Source organism: Anser cygnoides, chromosome 16, assembly GCF_040182565.1.
Source record: "Anser cygnoides isolate HZ-2024a breed goose chromosome 16, Taihu_goose_T2T_genome, whole genome shotgun sequence".
In the NCBI taxonomy this organism is placed as follows: Eukaryota; Metazoa; Chordata; class Aves; order Anseriformes; family Anatidae; genus Anser; species Anser cygnoides.
In genome coordinates, this window is record NC_089888.1 from 4838563 (window position 1) to 4856636 (window position 18074).

Here is an 18074-nt window from a genome sequence, read left to right on the forward strand (position 1 = left end):
AAAACCAGTAATAAAACTATGGCTATTTTAATACAAGAGATTGTAATAAAAGCTTTTCACAGTTTATGTTGTTTGTTAATGGTACTCTTTTTAACAGTTGCTCTTTGGACAACGTAGAGCTGAGTTGTTGCTTATGAAGCAACATACTCAGTTTAGGAAAATAAGGTGGGTTCAAGAATTGCTAAAAATGAAAAATATTATAAAAAAAAAATACAGTGATTAGTCTATATAGCTTGAAAAATGACCATGATGCCACTTCTCACATGGAATTTGCTGCCATTTAACCTCAGATCTGTGCATATGGCGCTTGCAGGCTTAAGACCTAATGTTGGAAAAAGGCACACTGCCAGTTATTCTGATAAGTTTCTAATATGGAAAAGAAGTCTCAAGGAAAAGAAGAGAGGAGTATTTTCTTCTAATAGCATTTCCCGAATTGAACTAGACTCCTCTTAACTGGTTCTGTTCCTCACAGTTGTGTTATTCTTTCTTCCATTTCTTCTTCCAATTTTCCTTGCTACACTTCCCAGCTCAAATGATGTTCTTTTCACTCACTAGCTTCTTGAAAATATATATACATAGAGTAAGAGTCTTTACATCTTTACAGCAACTGATTTATCTTCTACATGAAAGCATTGTCCTCAGTGCCAAGCATTTATTTGATATAGTTAAAGTCTGAATTACCTGTTGCCAAGTTCTAAAGCAAAACACAGGCATTTAATTAGAAGACATAAACACATGTATTACCAGTTACTTTTTAATCAGCATTAATAACTTTAACACTGCATTGCCAAAGTTGCTTGGGGGAAGACGTTATTATTGCAAATCATATTAAATACATGGAAATGCTTATGCTGTTAAAGAATTTCAATGTCATTTTTTATTATATAGAGATTGTGTTATAAATAATCCGTACAGATACATAAAGAAGGGTGCTTGTAGAAATACATGGTATTATATTATCTGGTCTTTATTATTTTTTGTTTTTTTTTTTTTTTCCTATGCTGCTGGTGTGAATCTGAACTAGTAGTACTGCCTTCATTGTTTTCACTTTCCCAACTAGAATAGAGTATTAAGCAGAACCTGCAGATAAATACAGTATCCACAGTGTACACTAACCAGAGAGCAGTAAAGGATAAAGATAGCACTCTGATTTCAACATATCACTTGAAAAGAGTGTAAATTTATTTTAGTCTGTTTTGCATGTATGTGTGCACAATGCCACAGTTCACAAGTATTTAAGGGAAAGGTATTCTAATTCCTTTCCTTCATCGGAGATCTTCATATCTGAATATCCAGCAATATAAATATCAATACTATTTTGTTGATCTGATTTTTCAACAGGTTGGCTTTGCTTTTGCTGTGAGCATCCTACCATGAGGTTCATCTTACAGGCAATTAGTGTTATTTTAACATTTAGTCTCAAATGTATTTGAATTTATCTTACAAAATAAATAAATTCCAGCTTCTAATAGTAGTAATATACAAATAGTCAACTGTAAGTACAGTACTTAAAGCAGTGTATCATCAGTGCTCGGTGCAATCAGTTGCATGCACTTTCTGGCACTGTCTGCTAAAGCCAGAACAGCAAGTCCGAGCACGTAGTCATTTGTCACCGGGAGTCTAATGTTAGTACTTAGTACTGACTTCTCTCCCGATTTGGCCTTCTCCTTATGACCTCAGATCTGCAGCTATTTCAGCTGACATTTGATATTAAAACTTGGGCACAAACGCTTCTGACCCTTCTCTGTTCTGCACACCCCGGGAGCTGTGCCAAGCCCTGGGTTTGGTGCCTAGCACTGCATTTTCGAGACCTCCGCTCAAGGTATGTATCCCTGGTACCACAGGGCAGAAGGGGCTCCTGTGATCAGTGCTCTCCTACTCCAAAGATGGTTTTCCTTCTATTTTCTCTGAATTTTTTAAGCGTGGTTGCCGTATCTGTGACCCAAATAATTCCTTTGAAAGGAATTAACCCCAGAAGGACCACTGAATTCAGTGAAGTCATAATGTATTTTAGCTTTTGTTTTTATTTTCACAAGTTATCTCGGCAGCTTCAGCAAGGACAGAACTATGTTTTCAACAGGGCTGCTGGCATGTGGGACTTGAAAAACATTCCCCAAAGTTCGCATGAGCCCTCGCAGCTGTTCGTGTGGAGAGCCTGACAGCTTCCATGGTTCGCCCCAGCCCGGTTAAGGCCGAACGTGAGGAGGGCTCCGCGACTGATGCCTCCCCAGCCCCGGGTCACGGAACCGCCAGCACCCGCTAGAACGGGGCCCTGGGCCGATGGCGCCCGGGACGTTACCCGCTGGTCTGTCACGGCAAGAAGAGCCCGCCTCCCGCTGGACGCCTCCGACAGCGATTGGCTTGCAGGGGGCTCGCTCACGGGCGGCGATTGGCTCGCGAACAGTGGGGCTGGGAGTGATTGGCCGGCGGGAAATGGCGGGCTTTCCCCGCGGCGGCGGTGAGGTGAGGGCCGCCATGCTGGCCCGTTTGCGGCAGCCTCGCCGCTGGCTGCTCCCAGGGGGGCGCGGCGCGGCCGGGGGCGGTGTGGGGACAGTGTGGGGAGCCTTCCCCTCAGTAACGGGTTTCGGGGGGGAGATGCCGGTGACTCCAGGTGTTCCGAGGGCCGAGGTGGCGCGCCCCCGTCGAGGAGGAGGCACCTGTGAGGGGAATTGTGCTTGATTCTCTGGCTTCTCTGACTAGACGAGAATTGTGATGTGATAGCAAAGGCTGCCCTGTAGGAAGGTGCATTCGTGTACTGGAAAAAAGTGGGGGAAAAAAATTACCCTGGATGTGTTATTTCAGCATTACTTAGGAGTGCGAAAATGACGTGTACTCTAAGTTACTTCTTATACAGAAGTCATCCCCTGGTTTTAATTGTTACTCCGTTTGTCTAGTTCTATATAACTTCTGGGATGGGGAGACCAAAACTGCACATGGTAGATCACTAGATACACATTAACATACAAAGCATCAAGATATTGTTTGTTATGTATTAACTCTATCTAAAACAAGTACTTTTTGTCTGCTTCTGATTTTTACACTAACACTTAGAAAACTTAATTCAAGGTGTTCTTTTGTTTTGCTGGTAATAGGCAGTTCAGAGTCCATGACTTGATATAATTAAGAAGGCTTTTTCCCCATATGCATTACCACATTTTTCTTACATAATTTCATCTACCCATTTACAACGAGGCCCTTCAGGAGTTCTGCCGTTGACTTTCCTATCTGGATGACCCAGTGGTGACGGTACGAGCCGCTGTCCTGCTGCGCTTTCCTAGGTCAGGAACAGTTCGCTGCAGAACCTCTGCCTTGCCTTCCTTCCTAGAGCTGAGCATTGGTTCTCCTCTTTTCTAATTTTAAGCAATTGCTTGTCCATGAAAAGAATGCTTACCTTAACTCCCAAGTTAATTTCATATTTAATATATTCCTGACTCGTTAATTACTGAAACCATGTTTGCAAAACTTACTGTAAGTCTGTGTCAATGAATCACGTTTTGGTCAAGTGACGATTGTTCCCTTCTTATGCAGCTGAGTAGATGAATTGCCAAAATGGCAGCCAGGAATGAGATGCAGGTATGTGCTTATAGACCAGAATATGAGCATTGATTGTTTTAATTACTAGCTTTAAGCACCTCTTTTGGTATTCAAATAAAAGTAAAATTTGCAGTATGGCAAAGTGTGGTAGGAAGAAATTTTCCATTGACGTATGTTAGTGCTAAGAAGTTAGTTGTGAGAACAACAGGAATTGGAAGTTGTTACTGATGAAAATAATTCATATGCATTGGATATACCTGAAGCAGTTGGGATGATAATTAAGAACAAAATGTTGAAATCTGCTTATAATTGCATTAGAAAGAATAGAGAGGCAAAACAGTTCAGGAAACATGTAGTCAATGTACTAATAGCTTTTAAAGTCACTAATAGGTAACTTGGAAATGCAACTTCCTGAATGTACTAAGGAGAGGACATTAACACAATAAGCACTTACGTAAGCACTTGTTTGTAACGTGAGGAAAGAAAAAAACACCCAGTTAAGGAAAAGTTGCAAAAAGTAACTATTTGCATGATTAATATATCAGATATGTTGTTCTGCGCTTCCATTTTTATACTTAATTATTTTGTGATTCAGTGTGTTTGCTGAGAATCTAGCAGATTACTACATGAAAGACATACATTAAACCTTATTAAATCAAGATCAGTCCTGAGCATACATAAATACCGTTCTATTTTCTTTTACTCTTGACAGTTTGAAAAGTTAATTGATGAAGCTACAAGAAGAAAAGATTTCGAATTGTTAGAACAATATCTGGAAACAGAAGAGTGTGAAAATGTCTCTCACAAATGCAGCAAACAGTTTGTCAGCAAACTAGACAAGCTTCTGTGTCGGGTAGTGTCATTGTTACATGAGAATAATCTACACTGCCATTGTAATAGTCTGAAAAATATTCTTTTCATTTGGCTTGATTTATACTAGCAGATGACTTGAAAAACTGAAATCAAGTCTAAGAACAAAATCTCTATTTGAACTGTAATTAGGGTGGCTTTTGAGAACACAAAGACATCTGATTAATTAAATGTAACATCTAGTACTATACACTAAAGCTTAAATCATCATAATAATTTCAATTTCAGGAGCTTGACAAACAAGAATTCAAAACCATTTCAACTTTACTAAATTCTCTTTGGAAATGCGGGGAAAAAATCAGCATAGCCGGTGAAGATGGGCTCCCAGCAATGATAAAATATGGTCTTATTGGAAAGATAAGTATAACCATAAACCATATGGGAACTTCTGAAATATATTAATGAAGCATACATAAGTAATGCTTCAGTATTGAACAGCTTAGTATTCATTTTAGGCTTTGATTACCTTCTGAATTAAGAATTTCTTACAATTTCACAACAAACTTTACTCATATTAAAATGTTTTTAGACAACCAGGTCCTTATAAAATGATACTGCTCCATTAAAGTGGAAGTTTGCCAAATTATGCAATATATAATTACTTTCTATAATGTTTTTGAGTCAGGAATTATAATTTTCTCATGCGATTTTATATTTTTTTTGTGAATACAACAATAATATTGTATCTGTTCTTTCAACAGATTATAGTCCTGATTATTTTCTGTTATTTAAATGCGTACGTTAAATAATTTAAGCATTTGTAACTCAGTATGTTAAATATACTGGAAAAAGAAAACCGCCACTTCCTTAATGCTTTCATCAGAGATTTCACTGAAGAACATTAATGGCAGTGTCAGAAGGTGACCGTTATTCAGTTGACTTCTGAACTGCTTTTTCCAAAAAAGTGGCAGTAACTTCATGCTTCTACTCACACCTGCAAACACTTTTTCAATCAGCCACCATCCACTGTTGGCTGTTCTGTGACAGCAGTTGCAAAAGTAGATCTCCAGTTTTTGTGTTAGAAAACCACAGAAATGACTTAGTAACGGATTTCAGGACTGAAATGACCTGAGTGTGAAATTTCAGTCTCTCTAAAGTGTGCTCAGGAGGCTGGAAATGTTGTTGTTGTTGTTATTTTAACCTTTGTATAGTTTGTTTAATTTCACTTAAGTATACTACAAACTTGTCTTTTTTCATGCAATTAAAATACGTTTGCTTTTATTTTCTCTTTACATGGTTAATTGGTTTGAAAAGGTAAAAGGAATTTTGATCCTTAGAGGAAATGAAAATAATAAAATCCTTACAACTCTGGCTGAAGATTTCTTCAACATATTGCTGGTAAAAATATGTTGACAAATAAAATCCATTGTGTGTATTTGTGAAAATAAATATTAGTAGTTTAGTGACAAAAAGACATTGAAACATTTTTCACTTAATATCCTTCTAAGTTAATGTTACAATTATTTCCGAAATAGATTACAAGTAGATAAATACTTTGCCTGTATTCTTACTCATTACCATAAAGAAAAGAAAAAAGTTTTTAGTGAACAAAAATTGACCCCTAGGTTTAATTTTTTATTCCAAAAATTAGCAGTATACTAATCCGTAATCCAAGGACCCAAGCTTTGTAAGATCTGTGAGTTTTTTGTAAAAATGTCTGCCCAAAAAAATATTGGGGAAATAATCCCCAGAAATTTAACAGATATCCTTTTGGGAAACTCAAGTTGGTATTAGAAAAGGTCTCCTGTATTCCTCATTAAGGATGAAATAATTGGAAAATCTTAAATGTTTTTTGATTACTTGCTTTAGGTACATGTGACCTGAATTTTATGCTGTAATATTTATAGTGCTTTTTCTTGTTTATTGTAGGCTGTATATGATAGCAGACCTGAAGGTGAGCTTAAAAAATTATACTCTAGCTATGGTGGTTAAAATGTCTCTTTCAGAACACTAAAAATTATCGGTGTAAAAATAACTCGTTACTTATGGAGCCATCTAAAGGCAAGGTAGTTCTGAGTCGTGCATGTGTAATAAGGTTTCATGACTAATGTAAGTATTCCACTGTTCTACATGCTGCAGTTAGTAAACTGAGATAAAAGGGCTTATCCTCAAGAGGGCTATTCTATGCACAAAGAACCACGTTTCTCTTTCATGTTTAAAAAAAAAAAAAAAAAAGCTTGAATGTCAACTATAACTTTGATAGTTTAATTTAAGGTTTCTGTACAGACAGGTTTTTTTTGTAACTCGCTGGTATCTGTAATAAAAGCAAGAAAACATCTATTTAGTGATGGCAACTAAGTGGAGGCTTTATTGAAAAGAACCATGTTTCTAAACAGGCACAGCATTCCATAGCACAGTAGTATGTCTTTTTGGATATTGTTTTCACGAATAGCACTCTTACTTTTCAGTGAGGTAACACTAGTGGCAGAAAGACCATTTGGCTGTCACTGTCAAAGTGATGATCCCTTCCTTGTCCTTGGGAAGACATAATCCCAGGGTCAGACTTTATCTCTCAGAACTGAGTTACAGTGTGATGATGAGCTCCATGCACAGGGGACTTGTGCAGTGAGAATGTGATACAAAGGAATGTAAACATAGAAGGACATATTTACTATAAATTGAAGTACTCTTCTGTCTTGCATCTTCACTGTGAAGTTTAAGGCATCTGTTTTTATATATCAGTAATCCTATATGGAAAGAAAGACATGCTATGTTTACACCTGCAAATAAGAATCTTTTTCCAAATGCTGGGTGAGGGGGCACCCTAAAAAACCTGATAACCTTAAATCTTTTTTTTCTCTCTTCATTAGGTAAAATGCAAATGTTAGAAAACTTTGTTCTGAGAATATGTACCCTCATTGCGGATGTAAGAATTAGTATTTATGTCCAGCAGGAGGTAAATGTTCCCTTTTTCTAAGCAGCAGTTTTCTGTTTAGTGTTTAAACAGACTTTGAAAAAATAGTAATTTAACTGTACAAATCCTACAAAAAAAAAAAAAAAGAGAGAGAGAATAGTGTTGTAATATCAGAAGGATGATTTAATATTTTTCTGGAATGTTTGTTGTCATTTATGTTTTTAACAACTTTCAGCTACTGACCCTTAACTTTTGCTTCGGACAATAAATTACAAAATGGTGGTAGAAAGTTTCTGTTGCAAAAGTTATACAAATGCATAGAAAACAAGACACTGCAATATAGTTGCTATAAATATCTTTGAGAATGTAATAAATACTTTAGATACTTGTGGGAAGCTTGTACGCCTTCTAGAGTACTTCAAATTTCTCGTATTTATTTTACTTAACATCATTTTTTGGGGGGGTTTTTCTTCCTCTTTACAGAAAGGAAAAGGTTTGTTTTTTTTTTTTTTTTATAATTTTCTTCTTTAAAGGCTATGTCTCAAAAGCTTTTTTTTTTTAAAGCAAATTTGAGGTACACTGCAGTGAGCAATCAGCTGCAGAGAGAATTTAGCTCTGAAAGTTTGTTGCTATATTTACCCCTTGCAAATAAGAAACATAACCCTTTAACAACCGATACTCACATTAAAGGTAATGTAAGTTATGGAAGTTGAGGTAGTTTTATTAAGATAGATGCCATTTAAGGTCAAACAGAACTATTTTTTTTTGTTTTGCAGTTACTTAAGCATGTTATTTTCTTCAGTCATATGAAATACTTTATGTAGGCTCAAAATGCAGGTAGAGAATAATTTAAACTTCAGCAATTTATTTAATATCTACTTAATATTTAATCCTACTCCTTTTTTTTTTCCACTGTTCTTAGGTAGTAAGAAAACTTAATTTAATGCTTGACAACATGCCTCGAGATGCCAGGAAAAAGATCTTTTCTACAAAGGAAATGCTGCCTGTCATGTAAATAATCTTTGTTTTTTTTAATTTTTTTTTTTTAACCAGGACTGTTTATAATGCATACAGATCAGTCCCTGTTTAACTCATTTTTGCATTTGCTGTTATGTTGCCAATGGCTGTGGGCAGGTATTCTCATAGTTTTGTTTTTTTTTCCCCTTACAACCCTAAATTGCCTCATTTTCAATCTGAGTTAGGTTTTGTTTCATCCCAGTTGTCTTTAAACAATTACACTCTTAATTATAAGGATGTGTGTAGAGCACAGTGAATCACTCACTGGAAGGAATGTCTTTGTGTGTTTGGAAAACTTTTTACAGCATTTAAAAAACAAAAACATACACATCAGGTGTTTCAATTCCCCAGTGTTGTTTTCAGTTGTATGTCCTATGCAGATCAAAGACTACCCCCTGAAGTCTGATAATTCTGAATCAGGGTTTCAGCTCACATGTCGAGAGATTGTAATTAAGTAAACTTCTATGCTTTTTTTCTTTTTGCTGTCATAGTTTGACAAAACTGCTTACTTTTGCAGGAGTGACATGGGTAGGAGAATTTTGGATGCTGGAGGTGAGCATGGTTAATAAACAACCTAGTACTGAGCTTAAAAATTACATGTAGACCCCTTCAAAATTGAGAAGAATACCTTTAGAAACTGCACAATTTTGCAGTTACAGTCCTCTGAAGAATAAAATATTGCATGAAAACAGTCTGCAAACTGGAATGTACCAGATGTATGCAGAATATAGCTAACTTTTTGAAGCTTTTGGTCCTCTTCTCTAGCAAATAAGTTTTTAAACAGCAAAGATCAGAAGGAAATCAATCTTTGAGCATAGTAAATTGCTAGCCATGTTCAGTATTACTGTAGCTTCTGTCAGGGATCGCTTTGGTTTCCCCCCATTCAGGTGAAAGTTGAAAATTTCTTATCGCTTGCTTTTGTGCCTAGCGTTGCTTTGACATTCCCTGAGAGTTTGATTGAAATTTTATTTTGAAACTAAGTTGTTCAGTCATCCTTATTCCTGTAATTCTTTATCTATATATCCTTTATGGATTGCATTCCTGGATATAACGCGATGTGTAATATGTAAAAGTTCAGCACTGCCAGTACCAGTTTCTTATACAATATTTTTTTTTTTTCTGGAAATCAGTAGTATCCTTAAAATTACTATTCCTGCAAAATGTATTCTGTCGTAGACTATGATCTGCAAGTAGCCATTACAGAAGCTTTATGCAGAATGATACCAGAGAAACAAAGAAGGGAACTGGCATGCCAATGGTTTTCCATGGACTTTGTGTCCAGTGCATTTAAAGGAATTAAAGATTCTGAGTTTGAAACAGTAAGTCATATGAAAAATGTTTCCATAGAGGTAGACTTTTGTTACACTTATTCAAGAAATGTCTCTGTTTTAATAGGACTGCAGAAAATTTCTTAACCAGGTGAATGGCATGCTTGGAGACAAAAGAAGGTAAAACTGATTTTTTTTTAGCACTAATATGTTTTCTTTTCTGGAGTCAATGGCCGCTCATTGGGAGTACCCTTTTTGTCACAAAAACTGTTTTTGGTGAACCCTGAATTAAAACAATACGAGCAAATAAGACTAATATTGCTGTGGTATTAAGTCAAGGAACTGTAGACAGTTAGGTGTTTTTGTGTTTTGTTTTGTTTTGTTTTCAAAGCATTAATTAGTAAGGAAATACTGTCTTTTGGCACATTGCCACAGGTATTATCTTCTCTATCTAGATGTTAATTTTATGTAATTCCTACACTTGGGAAGAAAAGACAAACATAATGTCAGTTCGAAGAAACTGTTCATTAAATAAAGAACATTGGGCTAAGTGACTTCTTTTGCTTACTGTGATCTCTTAATTTCTAAAGTACATAAGTTTTGTGCTGAAAGCAATCCATTTGCTTTGTTCAGATATGCAAAATTTATAGCATTTTAGTCTTTGACAAAATACCCTTTTCTTACAGGGTTTTTACATATCCGTGCTTGTCAGCAGCTCTTGATAAATATGAGGTAAAGTGCAGACTTAATCACATATCCATAGATTTTTATTTGTGCAGATGAAGTATTTCTTTGCCTTCTAGTTCAGAGAACTAAGGATTAAATAAGATTTTTTCAGGCATATATATGGAAGTCCATGTATTTGTAGTTTGTCAACCTGTAACACAAAGCCTGTTAGCTGGTATAAATCATTATTCTTAGCTCTCATTCTTTCATCTTAATTTTTCTTTTCAGCTACAGATACCATTAGATGAAAACCTTGAAGAATTTTGGATTGATTTCAACATTGGTAGTAGAAGTATATCTTTCTATGTGGCAGCAGATAATGCAGTAAGCTAAGTTTTTTCTGTCGCACTTGATTCTTCTAAGGCAGTAGATGCACATGGTTTCAAATATATCAAGTTTGTTTCCCTACATCAACATGTTGAAATTATATCTGCATCTGGAGAGAAAAAAAAATATATATATATAGATATATATGATTTGGTGCAGAAATAGGCAAATGTTGCCAGTAAAAATTGATGCCACTGTTATATCTTTTTTTAATGTACTGAGATAAAAAAAAAAAAAATCAAAGTAATGACCAATACTGTTTGTGAACAATTTAATATATAATAGCACATGTGAACAAGACACCGTTTAAAAATTACTATCATAGAATCAAATGGCAGTTGTGGTTTTAACTCAACCGTTTAGATGAGTATTTCTACCAAAGATCTTCTGAAAGATTACTGTTTGTTATAAATGAAGCTGATGTTCATTGTCACTTCTTCTAACAGAGTATATTTTTCTGTAACTGAAAAAATATCTTAACTGAATAGCTTTCTGGTCAGTGTACTCCATTTAATTGTAATATGTGGTTTTCTTTTCAAAATTATGTATATTTTTATATAAGGATCATCAGTGGGAAACAGTCATTATACCAGAGGAAGAGGTAGTCCTGTACAACCTTGAAGGTATTAGCAGTCATGAATGTGATCTTTTGTTATACACTAACTTGGATTTTCAAACTGATTAATAATAAAGTACTGACTCAAATTCTCAGCAAAGCAGAATTCTCATTGAAAACATTACACGTACTGTTTTTGTAAAATTGCACTGCAGTCTTATTAGCATTTTAGGCATGCAGGTGTGATTTAATTAGAATAATTTTAAACTGATGTCTTACAGATATTTTAATGCAAAATAAAGCATAAAACAATAATGTTTAGTAATTTTCCTTTCAAATGTCTTAGAATGGATTTGTAAATACCAATAATTTGCCTGCAGCTATTATAAGTAACCTTCAGAAAAAATCCTACAGGTAAATATATAGAATAAATATTTTTACTAGATTAAATCTTGAATTATTTCACTAATGTCTATTGTAGGTTAGACAGAATTAAATAAAACATGCGTCTTCATAGCTTAACTGAAGCATACAAATAAGTATCGTGTTTACAAATACTACATGAACGGAGCTACAAAATTCTAATGAAAATACTTTTTGCAATTTTGTTTTTGTCCAGAGAAAGATTCAAAAAAATTATTAACGATAGATCTAAAAAGCCCAATGAATGTGGGTAATCAAGAAGGAGAGAAAATTTTTTTATATTTTGATTCTATCTTGGAAATCAAAGATGTAACCGGAAAGGTTTATGGATTAAGTAAATGTAAGGTAAGATTTAAACACTCTTCCTAACAGTTTTTATTCAATTTGAAATGAATGTTTCATTGCCATATAAATGTTGTTATAACTGTGATTATTTTATCGTTATCTATTTATACAGATAGTTTCTGATTAACGTTGGCACTACAGAACAGCATTTCTCCCATAATCTGTTAAGCTTCAGTAAAGTTGACTAATAAATTTAAAAATAATTGTAACAAAAATGAAGAGGCTGTAAAGGATTCACTGTCGAGTTTTGCATATACAATTAACATTTTGCATATATGACTTTGCAGAAACACAGGAAGTAGATGTTTAAACGTACTGAGGTCTATCAGAAATGACTCGTTACTATTCACTTACCCTCTTATGAACTGATTTATTTAATCAAAAACTTTTAGCCAGCCATAGCTTGCTCCTTTTATGCCTGTTGCAAACTACTTTGCCCAGAACTCTTCCTGACCGAGAAATGTGTGAGGAACAGAGCTGCTGTGAACTTGCAAGAATCTATTTTCCCCTCTAATCTGATTTCAGACACTACTTCAGACTTAACTATTTTATTTTTGTTTCTTGTTTTAAAAAAGTGAGCAAAGTGATTATTTTACATAGATGGTTACTCACTTTGTAGGGATTTAGTAAGAAGCAGTCTTCGTCAGTTGCCAAAACAACTGTGCATGTCATCTTTGATGAAAGTGGATCCCAGGTATTTTACTTCAGTATGCTGAGATGGCTGTTTTCTTTTTGTTGTTTGTTCTTGATTATTAGCTAATTATGATCATTCACCATAAAAGCAAGAACTTTTAAAACACCAATGAGCAAAAAAGGCTGTAAAACCAATTAAATGATTTCTAGTAAGTGTGAATTGTATCTAATTTGTATCCTTTTCGGAAGGAATCATTAATATGTAAATTGAATACTTCAGACAAATAGATACAGAAGTTTCTTTGTTGGAACTGTGATTTGGTGACCCTTTCTTCTTAGGTAAAGTAACAGATGGGATACTTTTCAAACTATATGTATATAAGCTCCAAAGTTCATTAAAATCTATAGTGAGGAAGGTGTTACTCAAGGTAAAGAATTTTTTTGAGTGTGTGTTTATATATATAACTACAAAATGTTATAGTATTTTGGATTTATATTTATGTTTGCATTTATATAGAATTTTGGTAATTTGTGTGTGTGTGTGTATATATGTGTGTGTGTGTTAGGTTCTGGTACCGGAAAGTCAGTTGTCACCATGTTTGGAAGAAAAATCTGAAGAAGAGGAGAAACTCTGTAAGTACAAAACACAGCAACTTCCAGGAACACAAAGGACTCTGTGCACAAACAACAACCAAGATAAATGCAAAGGTAGTTCCTCCAAGGTAAGCTGGAGTATCAGAACAGAAAAGAATACATAAGAAATAAGTAAACTTAAATGTTTATATACTTTAGAATATAAAAAACTGTTATTTTAAAATTGAAGTATAATACAGATTTTGATTTCCCTATGACTTTTCACTAAGCTGTGTAAATGATTTTTCAACAAAGTTTGTCATCATTACTGTTATAGTTTCAAAATACGTAACAAAAAAAAAGAGCAATTTTTAGCATTCTTTAATAGACCATTATCCTTGTAGAATTCTCCTTGGAGAGGAAAGTTTTGAAGGTACGCTTAGATACCTTATGCAAAAGTCAAGTATAGCTTCTGAAGACTTATCAGCGATAGTATTTGCTCTAATTAGAGACAGGTCCTATACTCTGGGTGTTCACAGATGTTTACAAAAAAGCTTTGATGTTGTCAAGATTAATCCTGTGTCCTGATTAACCAAACCACAATTTGATGGGCCTGTCCCTGTGCATAGCTGATTCTCTGGTCTAAACTGGGAGGAGCAGGATTGTGAAGCCTGGTATTTCTTTTGCTACATAGTTCCTAAAAAATTGTGAAGTTATGAATGTATTATGGTTCTACTGGAAATAACTACAGATATGTTAGGAGAAAAAGATGAAGCCGTGTGTTGCCATTTCTTCGTCATGCAATAGTCATGCAGTGCATGTCTTGTCAGAAGTTGTCTTCAGTAGACTTGTTCCTGAGGTTCTGCTGGTTTATGTGATAGGTTTGTGGAAACTCCTGGAAGTCATCTTGGTTTCTTTGATTGTTAACCAGGGACAGGATTTGGCCTTGTACTGTTGAATTATTTTAGGAACAACAATTGCTGCTCTCAGTTAAAATCCTTTAGTTTCAAGTGTTATGGTGAACTTTTTTATGGAAAGAGAACTGTGTAAAAAAATCTGTTTCATTGATGAGTGTAGCAAGAACAGTTGATATTTCAATAGCAAAATGTTCAAAGACTCTTGGAAATGGATTTTCTAAAAACTTGTGTTGTCATCCTTAAGTCTGTGTATTATGGCCAAGTGTTTTTTTGTGCCTCAAGATAACCACATCTTGTAAAAGGAAGGTGTCTGAAGCATCAGTGCTTATTCCTGGAACTACAAGATTTCCCACACGGAGTCCACTGCTATTTGTTAGTACATGTAAGTTTACAAGTACTTTCACGGTAAAACTAAACTATAAATAGTCTTTGAGATGGCTGGTTGAGATAACATAATACAAGGATGAACTGTAATCCATTGCAGAACTGGAAATGAGTAATAGACTTCATAAAATCTCCCTAGCAGGTGCTTTAAACTTGAAATTTTTAAAGCAGGCCACTTGCTACTGTTCCATAGGCAGAATAGTATTCCAAACAGCAGAAAGCCACCTATTGGTTTTATTGCAGCTGTCAGTAAGCGGTTTGTGCTGGAGCAAGCTGAGAAGTCAGCTTGTGAGGCAAAGTAGGAAACAATGGATCGGAAGGTCTGAGTCACAGGCCCAGTGCTTCTGATGCTTACTTCAGAAGTACTTTTTACAGAGAAAGGGATAAGAAAGAAACTTTCCTTTATCACAAATAGGAGTCATCACTTTCCTACTAACAGTTCTACTGTAACAGATATTTTCTAAAGAAAAGGGAGAGGTTTTTAAGACAAAAGCCAGTAGAGGCTGGAGATGAAGCTAGCAGCCAAACAGCGTGACTAACAAATCTAATTTACTGTCTTTAATGATCTCAAATGCATCAATATCCTTAGTCAATCATACAAATTAAAAGAACAGAGGATAGAAATGAAAGCATTTTAATTAGAATGGAACAATACAGAATTTCTCTAGCTTTTTTATTTGCAGTTCACCACACTATCTATCCCAACCAAAATGTATTACAGTAAAATATTAAACAGATGACTAAGCATTTTCTACTAGAGCCTGTTTGTAAAAACATTGCTTGCCTCTAGACATCCACCACAGGCTCATTAATCTCCTTAATAACTTAATTGAAATCAATAAAATTATTCAAGATGGATAATGAGTTAATATAAATGCTACTCAGCTTTTATAAAGTATATGCAATAAATGACATCATGGGCAACACTCTTCATATTGATCAAATACTAGAATTCTAACACATCTCTTGTTTGCTTTCAGCCACTCCTTGTAAAGGACGATTTAAATTACCTTTGAAAATGATGAGCTCTGCTGAAAGGTCTAACAGTAATGAAATAAATGAGACCAGAACAAAAAATGTCTATAAAGAACCTACTGGAGTATGCATGCCATCTGTAGCTAAGTCTTACTCAGACTAACATTAATTTGTATTCTAATATGTTCTTAATTTGTATTTTGGAGAGCTAGAGTTTTGCAATCACTTTTAGAAAATAGTGTGTTACATACACAATGTATTATTGCCCTCTGGATTTCAGGTTTAATCGTTCTAAAGTCAGATTGAATTCTTACAAAAATAGCCAAAACTTGCATTCAGTCACCAGTTCGGACCTCAGAACTTGCTTCTACTAGCAACCACAATTCTTCCTTTGTGTATAATGTGACAATAGTGTATACATAAAATCTCAGTTATGTAATGTTGATGTAGACTTAAAGAACATATAATACAGTCAGCTACAGTTGTGAAATGTTAATGTCTTCAGGTTATAGCATTTGTAGCATCGGTTTTAGAGCATTTGTGATCAGGAATCCATTAAAATCTAATAAAGCTACATAGGTGTCACTGAATAACTGCAGTTTGAGTATGTGTATTTTTGGTTCTTTTCCAGTTAACAAAGACATCAAACTAACATTTTATTTCTATCTCTGAATGTTTTTCTGAGTCAGATTCAGGTCAAATCCCCAAGAATGGGATTCTGAAGCAGTTTTTGATATAGCTATGCTTCAAAAAAAGGCTTTATTATATAGAATGTATAGTTTAGAATATTTCAAGTGTTAGTGGGAAAATTTGTTCTGCTTTTTATGGATTGTAATTGTTATTTATTTTACTTTCTAGAATGGGCAAAGATGTACACCAGATAATGAATTTTCTGAAACAGAACAGAATGCCAGGAAGTCAAAAATGAGAGATGAGGCAAAACTACCTGAAAAGGTATTGGAACCAGTACTTCATTTAAAAGAAAAAATAATTCTCTGTTTTATTAGGGGAACTGTAAGTTTGACGTGCCTTACTGTTTGTAGTTCTATGACGGTATTTTATTTTGGATGTTATTCTCCTGTAGGGAATATGTAATGAAGAAGTTCTAAAAAATATACAAGAGGCAGAAAATAGGGCCACCAGAAAGCAAACTTTAGGCAAGTAATTTTACAAGTGTTGATAGTCCTTACTTTAATTTTTTTAATCTTGTCTTTTTTTCTTTTTTTTTTTCAAAAATAATTGATAACAAATTAATGTCTTGTTTAGATGATGCACTAGATATTGTTCCTGATTCTCAGCCAACAGGGAGAAGCAACAAACATCCGTAAGTATTGGAAAAGAATGCCAAGTCACTGCTGTTTTATGACTTACTTATGACTACTTCATGAAAAGGTTATTCTGTTGTCTTAAACAGATTCACCATTTAGTTAGTCTTTGATTGCTTTGAGAATAATACTCATTAAAAGTAATGTTTAGTAGTACCATGGAGAGTAATTATCTCAGATGACATCAGAAGGTAAGATAAAAATGACATGGGATCACATATAAGTAGGTGAACTGTGCCATAAGAAGCAGCAGACTTCATCAAGTTCTAACTCTTGTAGACACGCCACAGAGTTATCTGGGTTCAAGTTTAATGATGGCCATCGGGCATTGTTGCCTTTTTGAAACTGACTTAAAAATGTGTATTGTTTGAAGGTTTGCCATTTAACAGTACATTGGTTAATTGAACAATGGTAGCAGGCTTAGCGCTAACGTAAAATGCTCTGATATGTATAAGCCATCACTATTTTCCTATGTTGTGGTGTACGTTTGTTGTAGTTCAGACACACACACTTTCTAAAATTTACTGATAATATGATGGTATCATTTCTATTAGACTGCCTGGTCTTTTGGAAAGTTCTTCTGATAAAAAAAGAACATGGAAAAAAAGAGCGTGTTCTGTTCCTGAGAAGAATATAACAACTGGTGGCAGGCAAAAACTAAATCTGACATCAGGACCTACATCCCATTCAGGTTATGTTCATATTTTGTTAATTGTTAGTGTTAAAAATGTTTCAGATGAGTTTTTAACCTATGGCTCTGCTTTCTTTCTGTATTAGTTCCTGTTTTTAACAAAAGAGATGTGAAACAAAATGTTTTTTATTCAGTTTGTGGAAATACCTCTCCAGATAAACAAATAAATAAAAAAAGAGAAAAACAGCAGCAAAATGGAATTGAAATCAGGAGGGAAGAAAACTGCAAAATACTGAGTGGACAGTCAAAGAGCATTAATAATTTGGAACTGAAACAGTTGAATACAGAAATTAAAAATACTTCAACTACTGCTGAAACATTTAAAACATATCTTTCAGCTAGAGTGTCAGAAACATCTTTGCATTCTGATTTTACAAAATACAGCAATATGGAAGAAGAAGCTGATGTTCTCTCAGGAAAAGAGACTTCAAATAATAAACAGTCAAAAACGGTGAGAGTTTCTTACCTTTGTTTCTTTGACAAGTAATTAAGGTAATTGTCAAATTTCCAGTATTCCAAAATTGTCAAAATGTATTTTACTTTCATTTACTCTCAAACTTATTTTTACATTATTTAATTCATTAAATAGGCTTTTTATTAATAATTCTTAAATATGCAGCCCACTTGTGCTTCACATGCAATTCTCATTTATTCAC

General features: G+C 34.5%; 1 protein-coding gene across 12 annotated transcripts in view; it reads left to right on the forward strand.

Moving 5' to 3' along the window:
* Positions 1-204: 204 nt before the first annotated feature.
* SYCP2 (synaptonemal complex protein 2) overlaps positions 205-18074 on the forward strand; it is a 30522-nt gene continuing 12652 nt past the window's right edge. For 4 of the 12 annotated variants that reach the window (XR_007167353.2, XM_013188989.3, XM_066978195.1 and 1 more), the window contains exons 1-24: positions 2470-2659; positions 3529-3573; positions 4247-4387; positions 4633-4761; positions 5638-5742; positions 6274-6298; positions 7215-7300; positions 8181-8269; positions 8793-8827; positions 9452-9594; positions 9671-9723; positions 10230-10275; positions 10498-10593; positions 11159-11219; positions 11772-11920; positions 12540-12614; positions 13120-13275; positions 14326-14425; positions 15408-15526; positions 16261-16356; positions 16487-16559; positions 16669-16726; positions 17282-17418; positions 17505-17869. Coding sequence is in view for 11 of the 12 variants with exons in the window: in XM_013188989.3 (XP_013044443.3) it covers positions 3550-3573; positions 4247-4387; positions 4633-4761; positions 5638-5742; positions 6274-6298; positions 7215-7300; positions 8181-8269; positions 8793-8827; positions 9452-9594; positions 9671-9723; positions 10230-10275; positions 10498-10593; positions 11159-11219; positions 11772-11920; positions 12540-12614; positions 13120-13275; positions 14326-14425; positions 15408-15526; positions 16261-16356; positions 16487-16559; positions 16669-16726; positions 17282-17418; positions 17505-17869 (2361 nt within the window). In the remaining variant the exon portion in view is untranslated. The other 8 variants (XM_048074589.2, XM_013188990.3, XM_048074592.2 and 5 more) reach the window with 8 other exon arrangements.